The sequence below is a fragment of the Cheilinus undulatus genome, linkage group 5 (genome assembly GCF_018320785.1).
Source record: "Cheilinus undulatus linkage group 5, ASM1832078v1, whole genome shotgun sequence".
In the NCBI taxonomy this organism is placed as follows: Eukaryota; Metazoa; Chordata; class Actinopteri; order Labriformes; family Labridae; genus Cheilinus; species Cheilinus undulatus.
In genome coordinates, this window is record NC_054869.1 from 23,115,874 (window position 1) to 23,135,619 (window position 19,746).

General features: G+C 38.7%; 1 protein-coding gene across 1 annotated transcript in view; it reads right to left on the reverse strand.

Annotated features, from left to right (window-relative positions):
* LOC121509675 (far upstream element-binding protein 3-like) overlaps nt 1–16,202 on the reverse strand; it is a 43,005-nt gene extending 26,803 nt beyond the window's left edge. Inside the window, exon 1 of the mRNA XM_041787244.1 lies at nt 16,051–16,202. Coding sequence (XP_041643178.1) covers nt 16,051–16,143 — 93 coding nt within the window. The 5' untranslated portion in view covers nt 16,144–16,202. The remainder of the gene's footprint in view (nt 1–16,050) is intronic.
* Nucleotides 16,203–19,746: the final 3,544 nt, after the last annotated feature.

The window sequence follows — 19,746 nt, forward strand, 5'->3', positions numbered from 1 at the left end:
TAATTCATAACCTAAGTTATGTGAAGACACTTTACAAAGAGGGCAGTTCTGGACGGTACTCTGTAAGTGTTCCTTTAACACTGTACTTTGTCTAAGTTACCATAGTCAACACCCCTCTTAGTGACGGCTGAAAAGGCCTCAATATTATTTTATACTACTTTATATATTTTTTATAAACAAGTAGAAACCATTATTCTGTGTTCTTGAATGAAAAATCAGCCATTTGAACCTAATGAAATAAAATGAAGTGATTAAACTGCCTTCCCTCTGATTTATCAAAACTTCACTGGTCAATGTTAAGTCGTGTTGTTGATGTTTGAGAAGAATTTGTGAAAAATCTGAATGAACTGAAGCAGCCATCAGTTTTCCTCCTTCCTAATACAACTCTAATAAGACTGTTTGCACACAAAAGTTCCTCCACATTGTATTACAGTGAACATGCTGTACATTATTTCTGTCACCTTTAAAAGGAACCCTGCATGATCAGACAAGTTCACCTTGTTGGATAGATATTTGTATCTCTCAAATGTATACTGAACTAAAAACTCACTCGATATCTGTATTTTGGTTAATTTGTGCTCAGAAACTCACCAGGGGACGCCATGATTTGGTCCGCGCTGGTAGTGTGATGTCACAATGTCACAGGGCTCCTCGCCGTTGCTATGCAGTAAACTTTTTCAGACATTTTTTCTGCTTGCAGCTTTTGCTGCTATAACAGCTTTCATACCAGTTTCATATAGGTTGGTTCACTACTTCGTAAAATCTCAAGTCCATCAGACTCAAGATTAAAGCCTTCAAGGGCCGAGCAGGTCTTCTAGTTGTAACTTCAGCTGTGTGCCTCGCGCACAGACATACCTCTCTCTCTCCGTGACTCTCCGGTGTGGTGAGGTAAAATAACGTGTAGCACGGATGACTTTTCTGGAAGGTGCAACACTATGTCGCACTGTACTGCCCCATGTTGAGCTACGGGATGTTTACTGGTGTTTTGTGCAGCTGCTTTAACATGCTTTGTATTGTTTGGGGGGTGGGATGAGTGTTTGTGAAGTGAGGCACAAGTTGTGCCACGCTTTAGTGATCCCCTGGAACATTCCCCAAATATACGTTTCTCTTTCCTCTTTATCCTGGTGAGTTTATAAACTCAAATGTACTCAAAATGCAGATATCGAGTGAGTTTTTTAGTTCAATATACATACAAGAAATACAAATACCTATCCAACAACATGAACTTGTCTGATCATGCAGGGTTCCTTTTAAGAGAAGAACAAAATAAACGTCTTGATCAGATCCTCCCTACCAATATAAGATGAATCTTAGCAGCTTTTAATCGATCAGCGAAAGCTTAGATAAAGCTATTAAAAAGCTGATCCCTTGCCTTTCCATACTACACTGAGGTGCTTTATAGCACCCTGCTGAGATTATTTTCTGCACTCTGATTGTCTTTCCTGAATCTTACTGTCACTCTTTTTTGTTTATTTCCTGTAACAAACAACTTTTTTGTCACTGTTCTATGCTGGTTTTCTTTCTTGCACTATATCACATAACTGTACTGTGCACTAGGAATGGGCTGTAATACGGCAATACCATATACAGGGGTATTTAAAAATAGCCACGGTATTGTCTCAATTACCGTCATTAAGACGGGACCATGTGATGAGTGCAGGTTTTTAAACAAATGCCTTGAAAACATGTGTCTCTCTCCACCAGCAGCACCACTGCCAGTATGTGAAGATGCTTTAACATGATAAATGAAATCCTGCTTATGATTTCATTTCAATTTGGCAAATGATGAAGGCGCTCAGAGCTATACCAGAGTTTTAAACTCGTGGCAACAGAGTTCTCCCGCGCTGCACAACGCGAATATAAATAATTAAGGCAGATCTTTATCTGTTTAGAAACACACGGGACATTGCTTCACACTCATAGATGCTGTAATTATAACAGTTGAGGATTTTAATTTTAATTTTTCCTCATACAATAGGGTAAAGATGTCATATATTTAAGGTATTACGCACAGAGACACTGAGAGAAAGAGAGCGAGGGAGAGAGAGAAAAAAAGAGACGAAGGATGAGTTCATTCTACCTTATCTCTTCTTGCCTGTAAGATGTGAAAACAAAGACTTCAACTTAAAGTCACTTCCAGCTAGAAATGAGTGATATCATATGCCGGGGTATTAATAAATAGCCCTGCCATTGCTTTAGTCACTGTCATGTAGACAGTACTGCTTAAAAAAGTGCAAGTCTGTAAAAAAAAATGCCTTGAGAGTCTGTGTCCATTGCAACTGTAGTACCACTGTGTCTGTGTAAAGATGCTTCAGAGGTGATAAAAGAATTTCTGTTAATGATGTCAACCCAATCCTTTTTTTTAATTGAAGCATTTTGATAAAAGAATAAATAAAGCAATGTAGAGGTGCACGCTGTCGCTCTGCTGACGTGTCTGGGTGGCGGTAATACCGTATACCCCAGTAAAATTTGGGGATGGTATGACGGTGTTAGAAAGTGGATACTGCCCAAGCCTACTGTCCACTAGTCTAATTAATATCTCTAATGCAGATGCATTGGTATTTAGGGATTTGGGGAACAGCAATTACTTGATTATGAAGATGAAAAATAGGATACAATAGTAGGGATGCACTTTTCAGATATCCAATATGCTGGTATTTCCAAACTCATGTTAGTCAATAGTGATACTGATACCGTTATTGGTGCAGATAGCTACCAATATGTACACAACTTTTTCATTGTAAAAACACTAAATCTTAACTGTACTAGAATTGGCATGTTGAAATTAAGTCTCCAACTCAACCAGCAGGTTTTCATGGTGTTTCCATGAGAAAATCCTGACAAAGGTCTTAAAATGACACAACAAAACCACAATCTTCTCAAGTGCAAAACAAATTTAACTAGATGTAATTCAGACCTAAAACTTCAGTCCTAAGAACACACTCTAAGGTTGAAGGAATGAGGATGAAAAAACAAAACCTTCAGCTGAGGTAGGCCCATCGATTCTGATTTAAACTGCACAAACTTCCTCATGAAATTTGCCAAGCTGATTTCTGTTAATATCGATATTATGCTGAGCTTCTGGTGCAGTCATCTGCAGTTCGCTTCTCCCATTGTCCCTGAATGCATCTCTCACAGCAGCGAGCTCACTCTCTCTCCTGCACCAATCCAGAAAACTCCTCTGCACATGCGCATCAGCGGCAAGAAGCAAGGAAGAGGAAGGTAAACAGAGCAGCGTGGCTAGTTTGCGGGGAGTTAGCTGACTTTAGAGACAGAAACAGCGCTGGATCTGCAGCGTTGAGCAGTCGTTCAACTTTGGAAAGGAAGGAGTGGAACTCATGCGGTATTCGTTAAAATACGCCGCAAGATTACGCTGAGATAACGGCGCCAGTATCACAATACGTCGCTAAAGACATGAGCCCAGTGTTGATGAAAAGACACTTAACCCAGAATACAAGATTTGCCTGGGCGCAAGCATTTTTCTGAAAACTCCCTGCCAGTGTCGTACAGGTCAGAGAGAAGACGGCCCAGCAACGGACAAATGTGATCCACATCTCCACAACAACGGAGACTTATCTCAGCCTTACAGTTCAAAACACTGCCAACAAGTAGTTAAAATGTTCCCGTCTCCAGACAAGCTTTTTCCCCCATGATCACACAGGACAGTTTCTTGAATAAGGTCTAAAGACGCTCTCATGTCCAGCGTTCATCGGCACAGATAACGGACTAATATAATCACAGCTGTGGGGGTTTTGGCCATTTACTGCAAGCAGGATTGGTGAGTTTTGTGTAGGTTTGCTTCACTCTTAAAGAGAAAAATAATCATTTTATAGTCAGTAATAGTAAACATAACATAAAAAACATTTCAGGAGTTTCCATACACTGTAAAATATTCATATATTTCATATATTCAAATATTTCATGATTTATGTTTTTTTAATTTTTTAGTAAAAGACTGAATGAAGTCCTTTTCAAAATGGAACTGATAAATTTGACTTTATATTGATTTTTACTTTCTGCAATAAATTTTATTTAAAATCCTATAGAACAGTCTATTTTTATCACCAAACTAGTGTCATTTGGGGCTGAATTAAACATTATACAGCTGCTGAGAGGCCATTTCAAAATGTCGCGATATATATCATGTATCGGGATATGGCAAAAATATGTATATCGGGTGCAATTTTAGGCCATATCGCCCAGCCCTAATCAGATGTATTTCAGATACTGGTATAGGAATTGGGACAACTCCATTCATTATCAATATCAGTATTGGCTAAAATTCATTTGTAAATATCGGCATATCAGATGACAAACGGACACAATGATGGGATCTTGTACATCCTGAGGTGCAGCAGAATGACCTGAGAAAATCTCTACCCAAAAGACAAACCAAACACTCAAACAGACAAACCTGCAATTTGAATCATTCCTCGACTGTTCACACCAGTTTACTCTGCTGACTCACTCTGAAAACATGACTCAGACCATTGGTTTAATGGTCTACTTGTGCTTGTAAGTTATTCTGGCACCAAAATGAGCAAAAAGTGGGCATACACTGATTAATCACTGTAACATATGTATCACTCAATATCATCCCTGTTGACAAACACTTGCTCGTGGGCAGATAATATCATAGAAACATCTATAAAGTCCACGTATATCTGTTTGTAATGCATCTACAACAACGACATCACCCACAGCACGGTGTAAAGCGAGATGATCTACAAACCTCTGCAGAAAACCTAAGTGCCATCCTTTAGGTAGAACCACAAAGGTGGTTCACTTCCTATTTGAGTAGATAGCAATGTCAACTTATACTGAACACCTGACCCGCTCCAGAGCAGGCTACGTTCAGGACAATGTGCAAATGAAAACAGAGAGAGAGAGACAAACACTTTGTCCCATATTAACATATGTATAGTGAATAATATTCTCAATGTTTGACAGTTAGCAGAGGCTAACCAAAGCACTGAACGCTTCTGCTGCTTTTAGTTTTTTGACTTTCATATTTATTTTATAAGCCTCATACAGCTCTGCATACTGTCAAAGCTGCAGCTGCTATATTACATCTTATACTGTCAGACTTACCACATACTAAAAGCTGGGTGTGTTGAACACAGTTTGTCATGTCAGCCACCACTCCCTCTCGTCCTGCCAACTGTGACTAGTTATGTCAACTTCACAAGCATTCAAACCTATCTAATCACACCGAGGTCACACTGAAGTTTCAACTTGTACCCAGTGTGGATCCACATATAAAGTAAACCTAATCTGATTTGAAAAGATCAGATTCAATGCAACTTCTGCTGTTCACACAGTCATAACAAATCAGATTTAAGTCACGCTGGAGGAAAAAAATCAACAAAAAGGATAAATTACTGATTCATATTTTTTTTTTTTACACAGCAGTCTTATGTCTGAATAGTGCTTGAAAAATAACTGAAACCGACACTTAGAGCCAATAACCAACACAAACCTGCTGTGTTGGTTATTTCGGTTTTGTCCCCTTGTAAATCTCTCTATTAATGCACCACAGAAGCACACAACGTGAGAGGCAGTCACGTGACACCGCCCCATCCAATACTACACAGAAGGGCTACGGAGTAAAACTCAAACTGCAGGGCAGCGAGGGGGGGGGGCTCGCTTTGTGCGTTTCTCTCTCTGCACATCAGGCCGATGTTTGTATGATACATATGATCGAGGTAATACGCATACAGTGTTGACCAAACATAATCTTATCTGGGCATCACACATTAGTAAATTAACCCCAAAGATATCTAGTTATGGAGATCAGTGCCATCCGTGATCAATCAAAAAGTGAGCAGTGGTCACTCGTTCTGCATCTCTCTCTGCACAGAGACTTTCTCATCGGGTGTCTCCTGTAAATGCATCCTCTCCTGTTAAACTTCTGCTGTTGTTTAGTTTGTGAATGTATGAAGAAAGTCCGTCAAGTTACCGCGATGGTTCTGATCGTGAATTAGTAAACATCAAACTTCCTCGCGCAGATCAGCTGTTTTAAATGGATGTACGTTTAAAGGTGATTTAATATAAAAAAATGAAGAAAGGAGGGAGGGAGGAGGCAAAACGAGTTTGATGGTTTAATTTTGTGGAAAACACCAATAAAGCAGATAGCATAAATTATTCTATGATTAGAATAATCAACCCTCGGTGATGGAGGTTTTTCAATAATAGATGAAAATTACTACTACCTTTATCATTGAAACAAGTAATATGATCGCTAAATGGACTGATCATTTTTTTGACCTTTTCAGATAAACGTTAGTTTTTAGAAAGAAAAAAAAAAAGATGGTCTGTGGTAGTTTTTGGTTTATTATCCTTTTTGAAGCTTAGCGTAATTGTAGCTCATGTCAATATCAGTAACTAATCTCAGTGACAGTTTTCAAGGAATGAAAATCTGTTTTATCTTTAATTTTTATCAGTGGTTCAGACCAGAAAAATCCATTTGAAAATGGCCAGTCAAACTGGAATCAGCCCCACTCTGGTTTAATTACTATGAGGGCACAAACCGTTTAAAGACAACAGCATTTTATAGATTAAGCCACATAATTTTGTTCTGGAAGTACACAAGATTGATGCATTAGACTTAAAATTATGCAAAATTTCAGTTATTTGTTTTAAAATTTGATATTTACAGCACAAACTGAGTTGGAGGTGGAATAACCTTTCATTAACCAAAATTGAGGAAAAAGTTTAATTAACGGTTATTATGATTTTGCCATAATGGTCCAGCCCTATGTCTGAAACAAAAAAGAGCTCAAAATCTGAATCTGACTATGCACAAAGGTGTGGACAAAGTTTCTGCCCTTACCACTACTAAAGATTTCAGCATCTTGTCATACATTTGTTTGTTTGTAATTTTGTTATTCAGACCTTCCTCCCAGGCATATGCTGGACAGAACAGCCTTATCTTTACTCAAACTGTTACTCTCTAAGCAACGTCTGCAACAAACTCCTTGTCATCATGTGTTCAGGTTCATGGCTTCTAAACACTTGAGTAATTATCCAAACCATCAATCATCCATCTTGTAACAGTCCAATTCAAACATCCACAAAACATCCTGAAATTGTCTGAATAACCTGCATGTGCGAGTAAAAACAGCTGATTTTTTTCCCTTTGACTTGACTAACCCCTAGGGGTGTAAATCACCAGTTTCATCCCGATACAATACGATTTTGATATTTTGGACAACAATACGATTTTTCCGATATCACAAAATCTGCCAAGATATGATTTTGATTCGATTCGATATGGTGCCCAGGATCGATATCAGGCGATTTTGTGCAAAAATTTCACACAGTTATAGAAAAAAAAACAGTTTCTGCAATTAAATTATTGGTCTACAGGTCTCTGTATTTAATAAAAATATGTCTTTAACAAAAACAACAAAGACCTGATTACCTCTGATTACCTTTAAATTAGGAACACAACTATACACATTTGTGTTAAAACATTTGGACAGCTTATATTTTCACTATAATCTAACGTATGACGGCGATGTAAAATAAGTTTATCAAAGGAGGTAAGCAGCAGTGGACTTTTTCCTCTCTGTGTATCTGCAGTCTGCTACAGACAGCACTCACTTCCTCAGCCATAACGGGTGGAGTGCTTTTATCTATGGTTATATACAGATAAAAACGTAGATGTAGTCGGCAAACTAAGGGGAGAGCTCCGTCCTGCAGTAGCGTCTGTCTGAAATATATCCACACAGCAGAGAGGAGAGGATATCCTCTTTCCCTCAGCCGCGAAACTTTAAGCCCCAGCTGCTACTTAGTTAGCTTGCGGCTAGCTTGTTAAGGACGCTGCCTGGGGTGGAAACTGTCAACGGGCGTGCGGGGGGAATTTCAAAATAACAGCATAGCTTGAAGCATCCATTTAGATCGATGTTTTGACCTTCCATTGATCTGATTGGATCATCAATCAACCAATCGATATATCGATATACATCGATGAATCGTTACACCACTACTAACCCCCCTGTAAATTGTCTGCATGAAGGTGAGCTGATGCAGCAGCAATACAGCAGAACATTTTTCTGGAAAAGTCAGTTTGATCAAGTGGTGGAGGCACTAATGTCCTGTGACTGGTACACAACCATAGATGATACAGTGAACAACTGATACATCATATAGCAGAGTCTGATGTGCCACTTTTGGGTCAATCTTTTACATCATGTCTGGCCTGCTGGTAGTTAACATACATGCTAAGAAGGCTGAGAATATCATTAAGTATCAACAATATCAGAGTTACAAACGTTCAGAGCTACGAGAAAAGGGCATTTAAAGGCCACAAAGTAGTTAGAAAATATATGTGTATTCTAAAAGCAATTACGGCAGTGCTAAATAATGGCTGCTAAACAGTAGCTAGTGCCTCCACTGGCCAAGACTGAACACTTTAAATCTAAAATAGATCAACCACCAATTAAACTAAACTCCAACAGCCAAAATAAAAGACAACCATAGTTAACACTGGGGCTGAACAGTTAAATGCAATCACTGCAATATGAAAATGTGTGGTGTATTCATTGCATTAGAGGCCTGAGAGGAAATTAATTAATTAAAAAAAAACGCATATTTTACATACATAAACCATACATTCAATAAGCATTAGTGTTGGGTATCGTTTGTTTTTTTCAGATACCGGTGCTAAATAAACACTTTTTATACTGTGCCAGTGACTAAACCGTGCCTGAATCAATACTTTTCAGAGAAAAAGTCTGTTGAAAGCAGAGGCTGCGTAAACCAAATATTTTCTGTCATTGACGGATTTTTTTGAAGGATGCCGGAGAATTTTGAAGGCTGTCCGTCATTTTTACAGATTAAAATGATGAGGATGAGCCTGTATTTTAGCACAACCATAGAGACAGATGCATAGGCCTTTTCCATTTTGCACAAATGGACTATCAAGGAGGTTATTTAATCTGTTAAAAAATCTTGTAGCCAGAGGGCTCTCTTACTGACCTCGACACCGTAGATTAGTGAAAGCATGCAGGGTTGCCAGGTCTGTGTGACAAAACAAGCCCAATGGCCGATAAAAACTAGCCCAAAAGCAAGCTCAATGCTGAAAATCATAATAATACAGTAAAATCTCTGCCACATTGCTTGCTTGCCAGCAGACATTCTGCTTCTCTGTGGGTGGTGTGTTTGTCTGTGTGCCATGTTCAATGTTTTTTTTGCCTCTCTGCTGGTTTTTAGTTGTACTTGAGTGTAAATAGAGTAGTTTGTTCTGCTATAGAAATTAAATACTCATGTACAACACATAGAAATGGGTCTGCTCAAACCTCTGACAAAAAAAAAATCTACCCGAGGCAGTACATTAAAAGTAGCCCAATTCCATGTTCAAACCGTGTACCTGGCAACCCTGAAAGCGTATCAGTCTCCATGCTGACAGCTCACTGAGAGGCTACTGAAGGTGTCTCAGTACATCACAGAGGGATACAGGTCAGCATGCAGAGTGTTAAGGCCTTTGTACAATGAGTCTGTTTCATGTTGTTCTAATCGTGTCTGCAAAATTTCACATCAGTCCAAGTCATTTAAATGGGTGAATGATGATTCAAAACAGTTACTGCTGCTTCCATCTCGCTTGCTCATCATCGCCTGACCCTCCCCTCTCTCGCACCAAAACCTCACTTTAAACACCAAAGTCTGCTAATTTATTATGTGGATATCAACCATGGAAATATCACAGAGATATGGGTGAATGATGATTCAGATCAGCGCCTGTAGCTTTATTCTCTCTTGCTCACTCACCCCCATCCAACCACTCCCCATCTCTCTCCCTCCTTTGCACCGAAACCTCACTTTAAACACTGTAGTTTGCCTGTGTATTATGTGATATCAGTCATAGAAATATAACAGATAAAGGCATATGTTTGTAGCTTACTCACAGGTCATAACAGAGACAGAATTAAAAAGTTGCTCTCCATCTCCCCAACTTGTCTCAGTGCTATGATGCATGAGTGTGTGCTGTATGAAGCTCTCTGTCAGGATGGATGGATCCAGCGGGATTTGACAGAGACACAGGCTCGCAGTACAAAACAGTTTGCTACAATTTGCCAAATACAAACGCACCTGAATCAGAGTGCAAGATCTGACATTTTTTCGAAGTACGCATCTTGCGGAGCAGACAAAAATGCGCACGGCTCCACAGTGAAGCCTTTTAACAACTTGTTATCAGCTATGGTCATCAAACTACAACATCTTGACATTAAAAATATCCTTAAAACTGTATGTGATATCTTAAGTGGCACAGTTCATAGTTGCTTGCTTGAAGACTGGGATTGTGCTCCACATCACTGCGTAAAAATGACAAGTAGTAAAGGCTGTGCTCCTGTGTTCATCTTTCGCTCAATGCCATTAAAATGCATAACTTCAAAGATTGTTCTTTAAATATAAGATGGGATAGGGTGCTTCATTAATTAAACGCTACTAATTAAGTCATATTGATTTACATTATATTACAAATATTAAAGAGAAAATTATAACGACGGATTGTAAAATGGCATGACGGAATTTTTACGACCTTTTCGTCAAAATGACAGACAACAAAAAACTTCAGCGTAACCTCTGGTTAAAGTCAGTGGGAGAATAAAAGCTATCTTGGTATCTTAAATAATTTGCAGTTATATCTTTAAGAGATGCCAGTCAAACATGGGATAAGAAGAGGAAACCAGTGTAACTTAACACTCGGGGTGACCCAGAATAGTCGGCGATTCAACGATTTGATTCAGAAGAGTCTGATTTGACTATGAACCTCATAGTCGAATGTTGTTATGTAACCAAGATCATACCATTCTGACTACATGGGGGTGCCCACGGCTGCTAAGCCTGAGTTTCCATTAGCCGGCATTTGCCGGTCATTGGCCGGTAAAAAGAGGGGAAGTCCGGCAGATAAAAATATAAACAGTCAAAATATCCAGCAGAAAACATGCAAACGACCAGAAAAGTAAATACTGAATACTTGCATATTATATATTTTGTGTAACCTATAAGATATATTGCGAGAATGCGTTAATATAAACTACAAGTTGCCTAATCTTACTACATCTACTGTCCTGCAGTGCTGGGGTTGTTTATCTCCTCAGATGGAAAGCACAAGGCTAAGGGTGAATCCCATTTCTACCCCTTAGCCCTAATCTTAGCCCTACCCCTCTGTTTTGCACGTTCATGTCAGGTGAAGTGGTGTCCCAGTTCTCTTTTGAATCGAGGGGTAGGGCTAAGGGCCAAGGGCTACGTAGCCCTTGAAACGAAGATTTTTCAGGACCACACTGGAAACCAAGGGGTATGATGAATTTCCCCTCCATGCACTGCGTTCAGTTGCGAAATGGTACAACAGACTACAAAGGAGGCACATAAATGGAAAAATATTTTCAGCATAATGATTATAGAAAATATAACAGTTGTATTTTCTCATATATTCAATCTTTAGCCACTGAGGATTAAAGTTTATTGTATTTTTGGTGTCTACACGTGTAAACGAGGGTTATTTATTCTATAAATAAGTGGAGAAGATCAACGCAGTATGAACGAAATGGTCGAAGCTTTATAGTCACCTCTGATGACGCAGCTGTTTATCAGCAATGTGTGATGATGAACTGCAATCAAGTGGCGTCTTGTTTGTTAAGGAAAGGTTTTTACCCCTTCCCTTACCACTCTGTTTCAAGGGGGAAGGGGAAGGGGTACACGAAGGGGAAGGGCTAAGGGGAAGGGTTAAGGGGTAGAAATGGGATTCACTCTAATTAGGTATGCACCATGACGTCAAAGCAAATCTATCTCTCTGCACGTGCTCAGTACTGCTGGGGACTGTGCAGGGAAAGTCTGACCAGAACTTTCTTGTGAAGCAGAATTTTAATCTAAGTGAGGTTTTCCTGGTTAACCAAAGGCTTAATATCATCAGCGGTATGGAGGGATTTTGAGTATGTCATTGCTGCGAGTAATGAAGAGGCTGAAACAAAGGGAACTATATACCTGAGCGTCGTAAACACCGATGCAGCAGCAGAGAGAGAGAGGCCTACACCGAGCAGAGTTGTAGCCAACTTCGATAAACTACCTATGACCAATCCTCATATAAAGTTGGATTGTAGTCAACACAGAATCACATCGTGCAGAATAGCATAGACCACTTAGAGCTGATAACGAAGGCTCTGTCTCTCTTCAACGTAGCTGATTGTTAATGCTCGGGATGTCCTGGCTAATCAGCAGAAGTAGTCTTGGATAAGCTGTTAATGAGAGGAAGACTGGACCGGACTATCTGCTGTGGAGCTTTTGTCTTTTCGGGACTAGTCCAAATAAACCAGGATGGTTGGATTTCCAGCTTTAGCAGAGGTTACAGTTATATCATCATGGGGACTGATATTAGACGACTGACTCTAAGACTCATTTTTCGATTGAAATGTAAAGTTCTAACGCAGTGTCCAGTAAAACAGAGCTGTGGAGGATGGTATTTGGCTGTCATAAGCTGCAAAGTTATGATAGCGACCAAAGTGCTAACAAGCTAACGGTGCTAATGTGAAGCTAACTGTTGTTGTTCATGAGTTTAACGTGGGCGTATATTGTGTAACTGACTGCGTGTGTAAGGAAAAGCGCGCAGCCTTCATTTTGATACTTCAAACCACTTACACAAAGAAAAATAAGAGAAAGTCTTTGTGCAGTCATTTCAGAATATCAGATTTATGCATTTTGCTGCTGTTAATGCAGCAAAATAATGTTTAAGCAAATGTCCAGTAGTTGTTCTAAATGGCCAGAATTCTTGAGGACTGCCGGTCATTTTGACCGGGGACAAAAAAGTCTAGCGGAAACGCTGTTCGACTATTAGTCGACTAAAGGCAAAATCTGACAAATCAGATTTGACTATGAAAATCCTTAGTTGAAGACACCTCTACTTAACAACATGGATCACACATATGTACAGTGCTTAACAAATTTATTAGACCACCTGTCATATTTGTCTCAGAGACCATCCAACATCATGAAGTGCTTTAATGCGGACTCTTTCATTTTCAGTGAGCTCTCCACGTTTTACCATTTTGAACAGGAATGAGGGATTTCAAATGGAATTCACCTTTTTATACCCAAATTTGAGCTGGGCTGGGCTTCTCTGAGAAGTCAGAAATGAATCAAGCATAACACTGAACCCCTAAAACAAATTTTTCTGTTCAGGAATGCAAGTAAATAACTATAATTTGACATGTTAATCAAGAACTAATAATGTGCTTTACTATTTTTTCAGTTTTTTGTAAATCAGTAAATTGGAAAATTCATGGATAACAATAATATTTTAGCATTAAAAGTATTTCGGTTAAGGAGCTTCTACATATTGGTGTATTAACCATTGCAGAAACATAAAAAATGATTTTGGTAATTACCAATGCTGTTAATTTAGGAAAGATTTGGCATAAACCTTACTTTGGGTGGTGGTCTAATAAATTTGTTAAGCACTGTATTTCTTGCCTTTCATCTGGGGTGGCAGAAATGAAATATTAATATCTGGGTTGTAATTAAATCCAGCAGGTATTGGATGTGTTGGTACAGTTTCAATACTAATACTTAATCAGCATACATCATTTGACCAATCAGATTTAGCCCTGGATGAATTTGCCAATCAGATGAGGCTCCAGCTATATACTCCTCCGAAGTACCTACTTTAAGCTAATACATATGAAAAGCCATATGCTGAAGTAGAGAAGTGTTTGTAGGCGCTCTGCTGAGACATCATTGAACCTCCCATCCTGCGTTTAAATGAGCCAATCTGTAGCCCTTCACAGACGGACACGTCATGATTTTGCACAAGTAAAAAAACTCTTTAGCCAGAGTTCTTTATCTCTACATGTCCACATACGGCCTTTAAATCCTGCTTACTAACAACTATGCAACGGCATCACAGTACTCCTACATAAACAATAAATTTGATATCTTAAAAAGACTCTAAAATACACTTACAGATCTCAAATTTTTTCAAAATGAATACATTTTGAGGGAAACCAACATTTATTCTAAAAGCCAACCAATTCAATTATGACCAGCTATGGGACTGTAATTTAGCTATAAGCAAACTCTGGTACAATGCAACAATTGGCAACTTTTATGTTTGATACGGCACAAGGTCCCTTTACAAATAAAATCCAATAAAACATCTGTGTTTAATGTAGTTTTTAATTGTCTGAATAAGTGTTTGTAAAGTGCAAAGTTTATAATAATGATTTAACATTCTGCAGTTAAAACCAAACACTAAATGACTGAAATAAAAGTTGACAATCTTTAACTCATCTATTTGTGCATGTAATTTTATAATAAAAAATGCAGCTAAATATAATTTGAAATCATGTGTATTTCTTAAATTAGCATATCTGAGGGCTGGTAAGTGCAAAATTAACAATTTTACCCTGTTGGATCAGCAACGAATATGTCTATAAGAACTAAAGACATTTTGTTCCAAACCTCTAATAGGAAAACTTGAATGTAAAAATCTACTTATAAAATTGTTTTTCATGAAACATTACCTCTTCAAAGCAGTTTGTCAATAAGGCCTGTTTATGTGTCTTATTTATGCCAATCAAAACATGAAGTCCCTCAAATAGTTAGCATAGTTTCAGAGATGCATTTGAAGTTTAAACAGGTCTCTGTTAGCCATTTTCCTTTGCTTTTAGTCCACATGCTAAGCTAGGCTAACCACATCCTGCCACCATATCCGAACTGTAAATAAAGGCATGGTTAAACATTCAAACCTTGCAGCCCCTTGAAGTCAAAAGGAAAAGCAGTGTGAACAATAGTTCCTGGCCCATGATGTCTAATGCTACAATTCTGCTGTTTGCATCATAAGTGGGGTCAGGAATACAAAATAATCAACAGAGTAACACTGTCCCAGTGTTGTAATGTTCTGTGTTGCAGTTTTGCATACTTTTATGCAGACTTTCAGTGTTTGATAAACCTTTGAAGTCAAATATCCGTCCCTCAAATGGACTTGTTTTATCAATTTTTCCTTCCTCACACCCTGTCCTCTGCATTATTTTGACACAGGGAGGGAAGTAGTCTGACACCTGCCATGCTAGTTCTGAAAAGGTATGATTTGTTTGTTAGTGAAGGCCAAGCAAACATTTGCTGTGAGCTGACTATTCTGAGTATAGAGAAATAAACGAGTTGCAGAACCTGGTTCATCAGAGGTAGGCTGCAAGGCTGTGAGGGCCAGCAGAAATGTTTCCTTACAAAATAACTTAGTCAGAGGTCACAGAGGAACTGTAACACTTGAATGTACCAAACTTAGTAAGTTATCAGAAAGAACCTGCACACACAAACACCCTGCTGGTTCCCACTAAAACACAGTCAGAGGTGAACAAATGTGCTGTCTGTGTGTCTGACTACCTGTCTGTCTCTGTATAGGAGGCAGACACACCTCCACTCGGCTGTATATGGCTCTGAGGCTGTTGCATAACGCCAGCCTAGTTTCTAACCAACTTACAGTAAACAGCAGCCTATAAGGGGAGGGGAGGGGGGTACAACTCATAATAACTGCTGGAAAGCGGATGAGGCTTTAACACAGTATGAACCTACTCAATTCGCTGTTCTTCCCCGGCCCGTTAAGGGCACTTTGTGGGTCATTAAGGCAACGTAAAAAGTGTTGAGTTGTGTTCCCCCTTCGTGTTTTTTTGACCGTGTTTCTGCCTTCCAGCCCAACAGGTTGTCTGCCTCAGTGACACGTGTGGCCAAACTTCTGTCCTACTCCCCCCTAGTCCCACTGCGCTCCCCTCCGAGTGACAGCTCCACAAACTTCCCATAAACTAACTTCCGAACCGTGTCAGCTCAGATAAAGTGTGCAAAACCGGCCACAAGTCCAACTCCGAACTGCTTTCCGAGCTAGTTAGCATGCTAGTGTGATTCTGTGTAAGTGTGTGTGTGAGTGTGTGTTGACGAGCGCATAAGTTAGGATAGCAGCAGCACAACACGGGTGAATTCGAATAAAAGTGCTTTGGCTCGAAGTAAACGGCCCGGTTCGGCCCCGAACAGATGTGTGCTGAGCCCCAGTGGAGTTGTTACCTGCCGGGCCCTCTGTAAAACATCGGCTAGGCCGTCTGACTTCAGCCCCGGCTGGTTCATCGAGGCCTGTCCCTGCACCAGCTCCGCCATCATAGCGCCACTAGCTAACCGTTAGCTGTTAGCAGTTAGCCGGATTAGCTCGGACTGCTAGCTGAGCTGAAGCTGCTGTCAAAGAGTGCTTGGAAGCAAGATGTCTCACTTAGAATGCATTTTCAGGAACCCAACGAAAATGGAAGTCTGGGAGTACAACGATTTCGTAAAAAAAAAAAAAAAAACAGAGGTAGAAAGGGAAAGAGGCGGCGTCTATACGGACTACAAACAAAATTGGGACATTCTTAAGGTCCTTAGGTAAATACTTTAACTTTTAAAGAGTAAATTGTTTCATAATCAAATTCTGTGTTTCTATTAAAAAGCTATTGTATATCCAATTGTGGTAATTAAAAATGATCATAACTCATGGAACAAGAAAGTAGCATACCAGGCCTCACATTTTTACAATGACAGGGAAAAAGAAAGGAAATTTAGTAAGATAATGTTAACTCTGAGAGACAAACCTGTATTAAACAATCAACCGTAGATCATCCAAAATGATAATGATATAAAAGCTCTACGGCCAACCCAAAATAAAACTTGTAATTTTGGCCCAATCTACTTGTATCGGTTTATATAAATGTACAACTATATGATTAATGCCGACTTTAAAGGGGGTTGCATATTATTAACCATGTCAAAGTTAAGCCATAGCCCTACTACATATGCCTACATCATGAAAACTCCAAAAGACGCTTAATTATTCTAGCATAATCATCGATAGTACGTTCATCCTTCTATATTACAAATCAAGTGAAAGGTTAGCATACCGCACGTCTTGCGCTTTATTTTTTAACTACAGAGTGGTACATCTTGTTTTTACAGGATCTCTGTAGCTGCTCAGCTGTTGGCATCTTGTTGCTCTGTTTCCGCTTCCGCGTTCTGTCACGTGCTTCAACCAGCTCCACAGGTGGAGAGCAGAGTAAAGTTGAAGAAGAAGGTGAAGAGCTTGAATAAAATAAATTATTAGAGTTTTAATCAGCTGATATCAGAAAGAAATTGCTTTGTTCTCGCTGGTATTTGTTTCAGTGACCTCTGTGCTTGGCTAATATATATAAAATAAAGCAGTACACTGTACCAGGTAAATTGAGCACTATTGTACGTTTTTGTGTTTAAGAAAGTATAAAAAGTATTTTTATTGTCCATTCATCCAACATTAATGTTTGCTATGATTAGGTTAAAAAATACAATATATTGATCTAATAGTCAGGATTGATTCATTGGATTACTTGAACTTGCAGGGATCGTGTGCAAAATGTTTAATAATCACAAGCCTGACACTCATAATGGAAGAAAATGCATCATAAATTCCCAGTGGTCCTGTACGTCACAAAGCACACATTTGCATGGTCAGGCACAGGATAAACTTGTTGAAAACATGATTTAAAAAGGCAGAAACCATTCACACTTTCCAGCATAACCTTAATGATTGTGATAACTCTTCGAATTTGACCTCATAACAACAAACTGATCGTCTTACCTCTCAGTTGAGTTTTACGTGCAGTTATACCCTAATTTTTTATAAAGCTGCAATGGACTTAAAGAGCCTCAAAATATAAACAAGATATAGCACATCTAAGTATTTTCTTTAATAGCTGGAACATTTCTCTTTAAAAATCATTAAACAGCCTATAACTTGAATACTATTATTCTTGATTTTTATACCATACTTCATCTCGTTTTGCTTCTTTTTAAAATAAAGGGACAGGTAAAAATGTCTGTACCTAGTAGATTTTATGAACCCACCAATCAAAGTGGCAGGTAGGGGAAAAATACATTTCCAACTGTGGTTTGGTCGTCATATAATTGAATCTCTAAAATGAACGACATTTTTGTCAAATGGAAGGATGAACTTCAAACCTCATTTTAACTTCAAATAACATTAATTTGTTATGGCTTGTAAGCCATAATAATACTGCGAGACAGATAAGTCATGCTAAAAATGGTAAAAAACAAAAAATAAATAAATAAATAAAACAAAAAACAAACAAACAAACCTAGAAATATATATATATACAATTCATTTATATTTGTTGTTAAAGAGAGTAGCATTAAATTAAATAAATACTTGGATTGGTTGTTTATGAGTCTGATGGATTTGGGCATGAAATTTTGCATGGCTTTCCCAAAGAAAGTAATCTTTACCTGTGGTCTGAGTGTAGAAAGTTTGAATGACTGTAAATCCACAGGAAAACTATAAAAAAGACACGTCTTTATCAGAACGGGGGAAAAAGTGTATGATAAAGTGAGTAAAAATACTTTAGAACATCTGCCTGCAGGACAGGAAAAATTGCACAAAAACCAACAACTTGGCCTTTCAATAAACAACAGAGGCAAAAGAGAAATGACAATATGGACCTGCTATCAGCACATGGTTTTCTAACCTTTTCTTAGGAGATCAAAAGAAGTTAGAACACATAATCAAGGCTGCTGGTAGAATCAATGGCATTAGATTACCTGGTTTCTCAAACCTTTATTAGACGAGCAACCGCTAAGGCCACAGACATCATACAGTATCCTGAACATCCGCTACAGATTTATATTACCAAGGGCCAATCCAAAAGAATACAACTTTGATCACTAAAGTCCTTACAACTAAATTCTAAAAATGATCAAAAACCAAGCATTTAATTTTTTAAATATTTCTGATGAGGATTTCAGGGTGATTTTACTTTTATTAGTTCTTTAATGTATTTCAGTCCTTTATGTCTCAGTCAATGTGACTGAGCCCACACTGCGACATGTGCTTTTTATAACGCCTTTATGAAGACCTTAATTAAGGGACAAACACGGAACATTTTAAAGGGTCTAATCAAGTTCTCAATTTCTGGTTGAAATGCAATCAAAGAAACGTCTGCACACACTAAACCATGAAAGAGTCTGTGTCCCAAGGCTGCTGTCTGACACTTGAACAATGCTGCTAACATCATCAAATAGAAGTATTGCAGAGGGATCTTCAAAACAACAAGTGGATCAGAGCTCTTTGTTTGCTTTCTGATGAGTATTTACAATCAATTTTTTTACTTATGAATTACAATTGTTTTTTCCACAGAAGCATTTCCTTGAAGGAAAACTTGAACAAAGATCATGAATTAAACAGTACGGCTCCTACAATAAGGAAGAAAGTCTCTTAGTTTAACACAAGGAACACTGATAACCTGCAGTGACCCTGTGATCTCACTGTGACCTCTAATGACATAAGATGACCCGTCTTAGAACACGCACACACCTGGCAGGTGGTGTCAGGTGATCAGGCCTACCTGATAGTGCTCAAAGAAACTGAAAGTTGATCTTTGAGTGATCTTGGTTTTAGGTAAAAACTTTCTGTGAGCAGCTGAAATTCTGATGGGTTTCTCCTTCTGATTCACTGATTCCGTTTGTGATGGAAGCTTGGGGCATTTACTTATTATCAGAATAAAATGAGAGAGGACATTAAAAATCTGCTCAACCAAATCTCGATAGGCAATGGAGGACTGAGAAGAAACTCTGACGTTGGCATTTCTGGCTCAAACTAGCCCATCACAACCAGTGAAATACTGTATAACTCTGCCCCATTACCAAGAATAGTGAAGTGAATGCAGACATGGGGATTCTCAGCACCATGGC